We start from the raw sequence: 12,039 nt of genomic DNA, 5'->3' as shown, positions 1-12,039 counted from the left end.
TGAGTCATTTAACCAACCATCTAACCCCCCCCAAACCTTTCAGCAGTAATAAGCAGTGTTTTAATAACATGCTGTACTGTTGGTGTCTCTGCTGTGCTCCCATCTCTTCTTTCAAACGAAGAAGAGAGCCTCTCCCAGCAACAGATAACACACAAACATCTTGGCCAACAGTCATAAAGCTGGGCAGTGCTGTTGGTGCCGCGGTGCCTGGATGTCGCCATGGCGGCAGTAAAGCTGCGGCCTTGTTACTGACAGGCCTGTATCTTCCTCCATGATGCGGCCAACTCCAACCTGGCCACCATAAAGCAGAGTTGGAACACAACCTTTGGTCGACACTGTCAGCTTGAGCAACCGGCAGGAGCACACACCCTGCTTGCACACACACACACACACACACACACACACACACACACACACAGACACACACACACACACACACACATACACACATGTACACACAAAATATAGCAGCAAATGACTGTCAGGGATTTTACTGTGACTGGAGCAGAGCTGCAGAAATGTGTGAAGAACAAAATCACAGTCAAACAGTTAAAATGTCAGAATCTTTTGTTCAGTCATTTGGTCCCAGTAAAGTGCACGTGAGTCACTTGTAACAGGTCTACAAGTCTACACACGGATCTGACACCATGTAATTTATTAATAAACTTTCACTTTTATCTTTATTAAATCAGTTCTTCTTCACTGCTCTGAAACAGCAGCCTACGTTGCGCTGTGCAGCTACTGTTTTAGAGAGACTGGTAAAAACTGTAATGTTAGCTGTTAGCAAAACATCACCAGTTTGTTAACATTTTACTGTGGAGGGTCCCACCATTAAAAAAGCATCACGTACAACATGCAAGCTTTTAATTTGGAGGAGTGGCACTAGTGTCAGGGCAACTAGTGCAGGATGTCTCATTTATTTCTACATTCTTCAGTCAAATTAGATAAAAAAGATTCTATGGTATGAATGTATTTGTTGATGTTTCACAAAGGGTTGAACCTGAGACATACAACAGTGATCATATGACAGTTTACAGCTGTGAAGATGTTTTAAATGCAGTGGTGTTGGATCAGTCCTCAGTACCAGGCGATACACAAGTTCATGTGTCTGAGTTGTTATTGGGATGGAAAGAATGGTGAAGGAACATGTCTGGAAATAGATAAAAAATAAAATAAAAAATAATGTGTGAACAGCTGAAATAATAAGTTAAAGCAATGGATGAATTAAAATCTTCAGTCACTGCAGGTGGTAGTAGTACTACTACTGCTTCTGCTTTTATCATTTATCAGTATTAAATTACATCCAGGTTATAATCCATTCATAAGTCGAGTGCTGATGAACAGACTGGGAACTACTGATTTAACATCTATCACCTGAACAGCTCATCATCTCAGTCGCCTGAAAATCACACAGATTTTCATGAATCAATTATATGAAATATGAACCACTTTATTAACCTGAATAGAGTCTAAGGAGAAAACAGAACAGAACATTAAGATTCACTTACATATGGGCAAAATACAGACAATAAAATTAGATTAATATGTTTAGCACAACTTCTGTGTTTTGCCTCTTTTGGAACAAAGGATTGAGTCATTGCACTTTCATTAATGTCAAATCTTCGAACAGTAAAATGATAAACCCTCTGATACGTCACCATGATGTCAAAATCAAAACAACCAGTCCCGATTTTCTAAAATGAATCTTCTGTATCTTGTACAAGCAAATCACACATGTAAGTGTCGTAGCTCGGAGGCCACAGGGCACAGCAGCGAGCGCTGGGTTATAACCGGCTGGTTTTAGTGTCCTCCATGACTTTTAACTGTCCTTATCTCAACATAAATAATGTGTCTATAAAAGTTAATCATCTACATGTTGGTAATGAAACGTGTTCAACGGCAATAAAAAAGGGATTTTCTGCCCATTTTACAGGTTTCTTTCTGCGATGACAATAAAAATGTTGAAAGTGTTGTTATTGTCTTGAAAACACCACAGAATGAAAACAATGAAAACTTGGCACAAAAAGATGCTTATCTGCTATATAAACTGTGTTTTACAGTCCACTTGATTGTCTTTGCATTGGTGTATTTGGTTTAGTGTTTCTCTAAAAACAGAGATTTCTTTTAGCAATAGGTAGTTTGTGTTGCACGCTGAGGAAATCCAGGAGAGCTGGGGTCAGTTCTGGGTCACCGGGTCGGTGTACGGGAGATAACACACTCATCCTTCTGCCGTCCAGGTACCCTGTGTCCCTGTTCAGGTGAGCTGCGCCGGTCACATGACGCAGGCAGCAGGTCCTCAGGTCAGGTGATGCAGCCTTCAGGAGCTGCTGGAGCCCCTGTTTCTCCACAGCTCAGAATCACAGGGAGGAGCGGCAGGTTGGAGGAGACGGCCTGAAGCCAAAGTGAGCTGTGTGCTGTGGGTCAGTCCTGCAGGTGGAGGCTGCTCAGGCCTGAGACAGAGCGCACCAGGAGTTCTGTGGATTCATGGAGGTCGGGGTGAAGGGGTAATCCTCATATTTAATGTCCACATGTGCTGATCCTGTGCTGTCTAACTGAGAGGCCGTCTGTCGGGAGGAAAGACATGTTTCAGTGACACTCGACTGATTTTACACAGAAAATTCAAACATTTCATTTTGAGGAAAATGATGATGTCATCAGGGTTTAAAATTAAATCCAATGGAGTCACGGCGGGGGGAAGTAAATCCATGAAAGGCTCTGAGTTTAACTTTGGTGACCTTTTGACTTTTGGATTTGTGTCGTTGACCAATAGCTGAGCTGACTGACTGTGAGGGAGCCACAGAGTCCAAACTGGTGGAAGCTATTGTATCATCAGCTGGACTTTTATTTTGTCTGTTGGAGTTGATGTGAACTTCCTATCTCATTGGTGAGTTAGCTCATGGTCAGCTAACGTGACCTACATACGGAGGCAGCTTGTGATCAGGCAAGGCAGGCAACTGCTTGGGGCCCCAGGCTGTTCAGGGGCCCCCTAACCCCCTAACCCTAACCCTAGGGCTGACAAACTTTACTTCACAGCTATGTCTCGAGATGCATCTCCCTCCCCCTTAAAGAACCAATGGATGATTTGCGATGACATCTCAGAAGCTGTGTTTCCAAGTGTTTTCAGCTGATCATTCATATAAGATTTATTTGAAATCTAAAGTTAACAAATTAAAATAATGGATGTAACAATCTGATGTTATAATGTTGGTTATTTATAATGTGACAAACTTTGAAGTTATTTTGGTAATTTCATTATATTTTATTGTTCTTAATGAATATAGTTTGAAAATTTAATGGTTTTTTTTAAAATGTTCTTTATATTTTTAAAATTTTAATGTGAACATTTAGAATAAAAATATATATATTTATATATATTTCATACATTTTTTACTGGTGTCTGATTATTTAACTGTGATGGATGCTGATTGGAGGGGCCCCTGCTCTTTTTTGCCTCTGGCCCCAACAGACTGTAGAATCGCCCCCACCTATGTGAAAGGAAGAGGTGTACCTGAGTAGCGGATGTGACCGTCTGTCCAGTGTAGGGTGATGGGGCCATGTTGGGTTCACTTTTAATGGTGGAGGCGTGTTCTGAGGCAGAGAGGGGGGTGGGGGAGCTGGTGTCAGAGGTGGTGGAGCTTCCTGCAGAACCAACAGAGCAGAGCAACGTGATGTATGAACACTTTCACCCCTGATCAGTGTTTTAATATTTTCTTCCAACTGTATCACATTACAGTCAATCAAATAGAGGACCCCCCCCTCCCCCCTCCTCCTGTTCACTCTACCTGTGGATGTTTTATTCTTGGGCATCTTGGGTTTGCGCTTCCTGGTTTGAATGCTCTCTTTCTTCATGGCCAGAGGTCGAGGCACCTGTAGGAAGTACAGCAGCTGATTTTACACAGACGTCCTGCTACAGAAGACCCGGAATTATTATCATTCTGTCGTTTCTTGTTCACACTGAACCAAACAAAGCTCATGTAACGTCAGTGTGATGAGAGTACGCCAACGTTCAGGACTCAGAGATGTGACGTGTAACCAGGGTGTGAACAGGTAAGCCAGGCAACTGCTTGGGGCCCCAGGCTGTTAGAGGCCCCCAAGGGCTGTGGCTCTAACCCTTAAACAACCAATGAACAATTGGAAATGACATCTCAATAGGAAATCTCCCTAAAGATTTACAACAACATCTCAGAAGCTGCTCAAACATACAAGATTATTCTTTCAAATCTAAAGATAATTAAACTAAAATAAACTGACAGTAACTGTCTGACTTTATTAGCCTCAGTGTCATTGAAGTTATTTAATTATTTACTTGGGTTTTTATTGTTCTTTATATTTTGAATATTATTTGGAATAAAAAAACTGTTCAGATTTCACACAGTTTTCATTGGTGTCAGATTACAGTGCCCCCTCATTCCATGTTTGAATCCCCCCCCCCAACACCACCCTGCTGCTCCGTTAACAGTGACTGCAGTGCCCTCAAAGAGGTTTTACTCTGCGCAAATACTGAAGTGTTCCCCACTGGAGGAGAAGTTTTCCACACAGAGAGTCTGGAGAAGGTTTAGATTAATCGTCTGTGTATCAGAGCCTGGTGTGACCTACCCCATGCAGTTTCATGTAGAGGCCACAGGCGTTACAGACAGGTTCTCCCTCTGCGTTGCGCCTCCACAGTGTAGTGGTGCTGGTGTGGCAGTTGGTGCAGCACAGGCCAGCTCGGCGGGGTGTGGTCTGCTGCAGTTGTAGAGAAGGAAAAATGACGTTTGAATTAAAAACAATTTGACTTCTGGAGGCTGAAACCACTATGAGAAGATTCAGTGCAGACACAGACTCACAGCTAATGTCTTTGTGTCGTTGAAGTATAGTTTGAGAAACTTGAGTTGAGCTGTTCCCTGAACTTCAGAATGAATTGCAGGATGTCAGTACAACAATGATGAATTATTCCTCAACGTACCCACACAAAACATCCTAATAACTCACTAGCTGTACAACCTTTAAGGACGACATAGAAATGTCTTTCTCTCTCACACCCCACTGAGACATCAGTCTGGTTTCACACAACAAGTGTGGAGAAAAAGAACCAAGCAGCAGCAGAGTCACGTTGGTCCAGAGCCTCGTCTAAAAACGGCTCGTCCAAGGACAAGGTCACTGCAGGACAAATAAAGTAGAGAAAACAGCCCAGTGGTGGAGGAGAGTGCAGGGCAGTGCTCAGCCACAGCTGCTCTGAAGAGCCAAGTTCCTGGGAAATATACAGCTGTGAACTCTTGACACCCCCAATCCCCACATCACACCCCCACTGAGCTGGTTTCCATTTTCTAAATGCCCTCCAACCACAAATAGGTCAGAATATATAACATCTATAGAACAAATAGCACATGGAGAGACATATGCATTATAACTTAAAGCTCCATATTTCAAAAGAGAGGACCAGAGCCTCTCTTCTGATTGGCTGAATGTTTTCTGAGTGAACAAATAAAAATATTGCAGATTTCAGTTAAACACTCAGAGAAACAAAACCTGCAACGTTGGATGGTGGGTGGCTTGGGGTGGTGACTGCTTTGTTGTGACATCACAAAGTTCCAGAAGTCCTGACGGCTGGTTTTAAGGCTCAGTTTCTGAATACAGGCTGTGTGCATTTCTCTGTGGACTGAGGCTTTGACACTTTCACAGTATTAATATAGAACCTAGACCTGCTTTATAATCACAAACACATGGACATCTGCCTTTAGACTGGATGGAGCTTTAAGTTAGTTATTATTATACAAATAATAAAAAAATTTTAATATTTGATTTGTGACATATTATCAATGTTCAGTGGTGGAAAAAAGTCCAAACAGACCAAACATAACAAACCAACCTACAAGTAAAAAATCCTGCATTCAGCGTTTTACTCATTAAAATGTATTTGAGTATTAGCGGTAAACATACTGTTGATTTAAATTTAATTAAAATTTCACCGATCACAGTGGAGATGATAATTTAATCAGTCCTCAAACAGTCAGTCAGTTAGTTGACAGAAAATTAATCAGCAGCAAAAAGTTTTTTTACAAAAGATATTTTGACATGTGACAATAGAAAAAGCTCAAGTGTAAATAATAAAATAAATGTTGGCTGAACTCCATTTAGCTGCTTCAGTTTCAGGGTCCTGGTTCATTCTCACATTGTTGGTTTTATATTTTTATATTCTCTGGAAGGAGGATTTGCTGCAGTGGATTATCTTTGGATTTCAAACCAAAAATAAATTATTTGAAGATGTCACTTCTTCTAAGACACTTAAAAAAAAAAGATTCATAGACTATTAATTGATAGATCAGAAAAAACTTAAATGATAGCTGAGGGCTCAGCTCAGCTCAGCTCATATATATATATATATATATATATATATATATATATATATATACACAAGTATATATACACAAGTACATGAGTAAATGTACCTGGTTACTTTCCACCACTGTCAACAGGTAATTTGACTTTAACCTCAACATTAAATCAGATACATGTTTACCCCTTTGTTTTTCTGCTGTGTACGTCCTGTAATGATATTTAAGGTGGGTATTTATTAGACATGGTTTTTTTTTTTAATTTACAATTTTTTTAACAATTCGTTTTGATGCATTTTGATATTTATATCACCCCTAAAAATATTAAAGATATCATCAATTCTAATAAGTACAATTTTAAAATAATGTAACATTGCCTTCACTATTTACACCTTTACTCAAGTTAAAGTGGAAACACCACAATGTGAAAATAATCCATTAAAAGTAAAAGTCATGCATTTAAAATGTTGTTTCAGTAAAAGTAAGTAAAGTATTATTAGGAAATGTAAAAGCAGACTTTATGTAGAATGGTTCGTTTACCTGTATTATTATTATTTTACCGAAATATTTTGATTGAAAAGTGAAGATGAAGCAGCTTTTTGATGTGGAGTTTACTGTAATATTTGTGGGTAGTTTAAAAAAAAAAATAAAGTGACACATTTCATTATGTTTCAGTGAAAATCATAATCTGTAAATGAACTTCTAACTATCGATGATAAACGTGGGTAAACGTGGGGCAGAAACCTGCAGAGGACCATTCAATGTAGATACTCAGGTAAAGTACAGGTACTTGAAGATTGTACTTGTGTGAATGCGCAGGTGCTTCTTCCCGCCTCTTACCAGTCGTTTCTGTGGTTTGATGAGCGGCCTGTTGATGCCGTTCATCTTGTGGTAGAGGCCGCAGGCGTTACACAGGTAGTGTCCGGTTCCGTCCCTGCGCCACAGCGGCGTGGACACGGAGCCGCAGTTGACGCACTCTCTGCCCTCAGTGGGCAGATCATCCATCAGGTCTGAAGACCGGAGAGAGAGACAGAGACTGAGGCCACAGGACAGCGACCAGCTCACTGTTATATCACGATGAGTGTGGGTGAAACTCCCACAGGAGCTGGATGAAAACCTGCTTTATTCAGTGTGTTTTCTATATGAGGTGCTGTGATCAGCTGCAGGTGGATTATCGATCCTTTCATTACTTCTTTTTAATATCATTGATATGATTTGAGGTAAAACCATCATCTGGAATAAACAACAGTCCTGTTTGCTGATTTTGTTTTTCTGAACTTTTACAACTTACGGGGGCGTGGATGGTTGTGTATGTGTGTGTGTGTGTGTGTGTGTGTGTGTGTGTGTGGGGGGGGGGGGGGGGGGGTTACGGACCAAAGAGTGATAAATAGCCAGCGGAGGAATTTAAACCCCCTCGGTTCAGTGGGATGAAGAGAGATCAAACCGCCAAATGGATCAGTAGGGAGACAGACAGATGGGGGGGAGGGGGTCATCAGCCTGAAAGATCCTGCCCCCCCCCCCCATCCATCACAGCTCTGACACACGACGGACTCCTGCCATTAATTGCCCAAATTCTTAATCCCTCAGTTTAGAGACAGAGAGAGAGAGAGAGAGACACACACACAGATAGAGAGAGAGAGAGAGAGAGAGACACACACACACAGATAGAGAGAGAGAGAGAGAGAGAGAGAGAGAGAGAGAGAGAGAGAGACACGGCCTGGATGAGAAGGATGAGGACACGGTGACTAAAATATATTGAGACCATTCTCTTTATGAACAGGCCCATAAAGACCCCTGTTTAATTAAAGACAGATTCAATGAACGTGTGAGGAGTTCAGGTGTGAAACAGTCTAAAGACCAGATCATCAAACACCTGGAGAAAGAGTCTGTAAAAACGTCTCTTCACGGCTGCAGGTATCGCGCCGCTTCAGGCCCGAGTCTGACCGAGGTGATAACTGCTGATCGACTGTGTGGATTGAGCCCTGTCATCACAGCACTGACTGTTCCTGGAGATTAAATTAACATTTAGTAATTGATTGTGTTTTGGTCAGGGATGAATGTGTATTGTCTAACTGTGGGATTATACAGGCCTCTCTATCAGCTCCTATAATAAACTCTAGTAACCTGGACTTTACTGTGGGTGAACGGACTATTGAACTGCTGAAGAATAACAAGATATTATGACAGAATTGTTTTCAGTTATGCTGTAAAAATAAATCAATAGATAAATAAATAAAATATTATATTTATAATATTCAGACATATAATCCCCCAAAACTTTAAATAAAATGTTAATATTCTGAATATTTTCTAATATTTTGAGGCTTAAAATTTTAACTGTCATATGAAGGTAAAATATGGACGAAGAAAATCATTAGCAGTGTGTGAAACAGTTATAAATCCACACCTGAGTTCAGATCAAACCAGATTGAAATGAGATATTCACGATCAAACCAGCTGATGGAAACACATTTAACACATTTAACAGAGAATATTTTCAGTAATAAAATGCTCCACTTTCAATCTGCTGTTTTTTCAAATGATGATCACACACTGATTTTAAGTTCACTTTATGGAAGAAGTTATTAGTTTGGAGACCCACACTCACCCAGACTGGACCGTCTCCCAGAAAGACCGCCCTGCCGGCCCTGCAGACTGATCACCCCGCTCTCGAAAGGTCCTGACGCCCAGGAGGACGTCGCCATCTCCGGGCTCACGTAAGCATAGGGGCTGGAGTAGGAGCCTCCGACCGAGCGCACCAGGGCGCCTCCGTACTGATCGGCCCGGGCTCCGTTTCCGAGAACCAGCGGGCTCTGATAGGTCCCGTCCCGGCCGGTGTTGCTGCTGACGGGCGGGCTGTGCGAGTAGGAGAAGCCGTGGTGAGGGTGAGGACTGCTGGGCGTGAAGGAGGAGCCGTCCGCGCCGCTCTGGGGCCAGCCGTGGTGGTGCCCGCCGAGGCCGTGGGACTGGTGGGGCGGGTCGCAGGTCTGCAGGTAGGACAGGGTGGGCAGCATGGCTGGGACTCTGGTGGTAGGGACGTAGACCGGAGAGCTGGCCGAGGGGTGGATGTAATTCCCGGTGTCATGCGCGTAAGGGGACTGGTTGGAGGACAAGGCCAGACTCTGGTACATTCTCACTGCTTTTCTGTCCTGTCAGGAAGATGGAAAATATCTGGGGGATTTCTTAGACTGGTCTTTGTCCTGTGGAGGTGAAGCTGTTAATAAAACTCTGCAGATCCCTGTCCTGTGAAAGAAAATGGAGATATTTCGATGAATGAGCGGGCAGAAAAAGACTTTGAATTTCACGTTGTCTGTCACAAGAAGGTTTTATATGAACATATTATGAATAATAATAATAATAATAATTGTATGTGAGTTAAATCGATGCTGCACATTCACGCCGTTTAAAAGACCAGAAGCTGAGCATCCCCTGTATTTCCCCTGTATCATTGTGACTGACATCAAATTGATTAAAATGACATTAACTGATATCAGATAACGAACCGAATCAAACAGCACAGATAGCGCGCTCCCCTCCATATCTGCCCTGCATTTCTTTTCTATCAATAACTCAAATCACATCAAAGCTTGATAATAGCGCTCTGTGCATAGGAGGAACACCGGCTGTGTCCACGGGCTCTCAGTGTATTATCTCACCAGATAAGGACGGCCGGGTGATAAAGCAGTCCGGTCCTGGAGCCGTCCAAACCCCAGCACAGGAGCGCACTCCGCGCACACAGAGACGGGGCAGGGAGCGCCGGGAGCTTCTCCAAATATCTGCTGCGTTAATGCGCAGAAGTTTCGCCACCTCTGTTTTTCTGCTGCAGGACGACGCAGCGTTGCTCTTCCTGTCCGAGTATCTGGAGACTCTTACCGCCGCAGATAATTGCTGATATGGGTGTGCTCCTATTCGCTCCCCCACTGGAAAATTTGTACGGGAGAAAAACACGTGACGCAGTCCGCAGCTCCGAGGTAGGCCTAGGTGGGGAGGGAGGCAGGGAGGGAGGCAGGGAGGGAGGGCCCCTAGGTGCCCGAGAGGGGAAGAGAGGGCCCAGTGTTGTGGACTGAGGGGTGCAAAAGAAACACCTGTATTCACCTTTTACTGTGTTTCAGTAGAAAGAAAGAGGCCACACAATTTTAAACCCAGGCTCGATGTGAAGGATCAGCTCAACAAACTCCACAGGATCATGTTTCTATTTTATTCTTTCTACTGTTAGATTTTTTTATATTTATTTTCTGCGGCTTTAACCTGCAGAACCACAGTATTAACTTTATCATAGTGACGGAGATTTAATGGTTCATGAATTTACACTTTCAGATGATATTGTTCACTTTAGGATCATTAAGCTATTTTAAACTGACAATATTAAACCGGCCTGGATGTTACAGGCCTCACCTGCTCTGCCCGGTAACGGAATATTTTCAGACCGGAAAGTCAAACTGCACCGAACCAGGTTTATGTGGATGAAGGTGTTAACAGTGTGTTCGGGATATAAAAACACTCAGTGCAGTAACAGAGCGAAGAGAAGTTTTTATGGTGAGACTGTGACTGAGTTCTGTGGAAAAGCTGCAGTGCGATAAGAAACAGACCAACAACCAGCAGAACAAGAACTTCAGCCGGACACTGACTGAAGTAAAATAAAATGAAATAGAATGAAATAAAATAGGAACAGCAACAGCCACTATCGTAAAATGGTTTTTTTTAATTAAAACATAATAATTTTGTGCTTATAATTGGCGCCTAAATATCAAATTAATAACGTAAACGTGGTGCATATATATTTCACTTATTCCACTTTTTTGTTTTAATTTAAGTTTGAATATTAAAAGTACATGAATAAAGAATTTGATGTTTTTCCTCCAAGCCAAGGCTTTGAAACTGAATTTACACCTTAATATGTGGAAATAGAATTAGGCTTCGTAAAATATAAAGGAGCTATTAGGCCTGACTGAATAAGGAAAAACAAATAATTACAAGTAATTATATTTATATAATTCATTATAAAATAAGTGAAAATAATTAATTCAATTTAAAGATTAAGTTTATATCTGAAAATGTAAAACATTGATGAAATGTGTTCAAAAGTGTTGAATCTAACGGAACTTCTTTTCGATTTCAAAAACCAGACACTGTGTAAAATAATAATAAAGACAATAACCTCTCCTCCTGTCTCCTCTTCCTCTGTGGCCGAACACCTGATGTGAATCAGCTTCGTACCAGGTTCCGCCTGCAGACATGAACTCATCACTGAAGCGTTTTGATTATTGTACAGAAAAAAATAATTATGCTGCATATTCAATAACGCGGAAAAACGCGTGGAGTCATTTTAAAACCTGTTTTTCAACGCAGAAAAAAATCGATCGAATAGATTTTCATTTCCGTCTTATGTTATTTCGCTTTAACTCCTGCACAGGCTGAACACAGCGTCCATGTAAGTGAACGTTTCTGGATTTAATTTCAACAGATGATTTTTCCCTTTAATATCAGATCAAAAGAAGATCAAAAAGAAAAAGAACATGGTAAATAACAACCTATTTATCACTGCACAGGTAACTTGACTCCTTATCTTCACCCTCCTTCATCATCCTCACAATTAACCTTTGACAGAGTCTCAGCTTCAGTGATTTAAATGCAATAATGTAATTTAGCTCATTGATTATCACCTTAAATTAACAATTTATTTTTAAACAATGATATTCAGATCCTTTTAAAAGATGCTCCACAT

The 12,039-nt window shown here is 41.5% G+C and overlaps 1 protein-coding gene across 1 annotated transcript; it reads right to left on the bottom strand.

Moving 5' to 3' along the window:
- Positions 1 to 475: 475 nt before the first annotated feature.
- Positions 476 to 10,236, bottom strand: gata5 (GATA binding protein 5). The gene is made up of 7 exons (XM_071473379.1): positions 9,971 to 10,236; positions 8,923 to 9,557; positions 7,155 to 7,324; positions 4,597 to 4,725; positions 3,783 to 3,867; positions 3,509 to 3,639; positions 476 to 2,564 (listed from the first exon to the last, which is right to left on the bottom strand). Exons 2-7 carry the CDS (start codon positions 9,443 to 9,445, stop codon positions 2,445 to 2,447), a joined length of 1,158 nt encoding a protein of 385 aa, XP_071329480.1. The 5' UTR covers positions 9,446 to 9,557; positions 9,971 to 10,236; the 3' UTR covers positions 476 to 2,444.
- Between the last annotated feature and the right edge of the window lie 1,803 nt (positions 10,237 to 12,039).

Source organism: Trachinotus anak, unplaced genomic scaffold, assembly GCF_046630095.1.
Source record: "Trachinotus anak isolate AG129_WGS33_773 ecotype Australia unplaced genomic scaffold, CSIRO_AGI_Tana_v1 ptg000051l, whole genome shotgun sequence".
Taxonomy (NCBI): domain Eukaryota; kingdom Metazoa; phylum Chordata; class Actinopteri; order Carangiformes; family Carangidae; genus Trachinotus; species Trachinotus anak.
Note: the sequence above shows the minus strand (reverse complement) of the source record. Positions and strands in the feature narration are given on the sequence as shown.

Bases quoted from the DNA above. Each gene is read 5' to 3' on its own strand.
- gata5 (XM_071473379.1), bottom strand. From the start codon at position 9,445: ATGTACCAGAGTCTGGCCTTGTCCTCCAACCAGTCCCCTTACGCGCAT. The intron at 3,868-4,596 runs GTAGGTCACACC...TACTTCCTACAG, and splicing joins TCTACATGAAACTGCATGGG to GTGCCTCGACCTCTGGCCAT. The intron at 2,565-3,508 runs GTACACCTCTTC...TCCTCCCGACAG, and splicing joins CGGTCACATCCGCTACTCAG to ACGGCCTCTCAGTTAGACAG.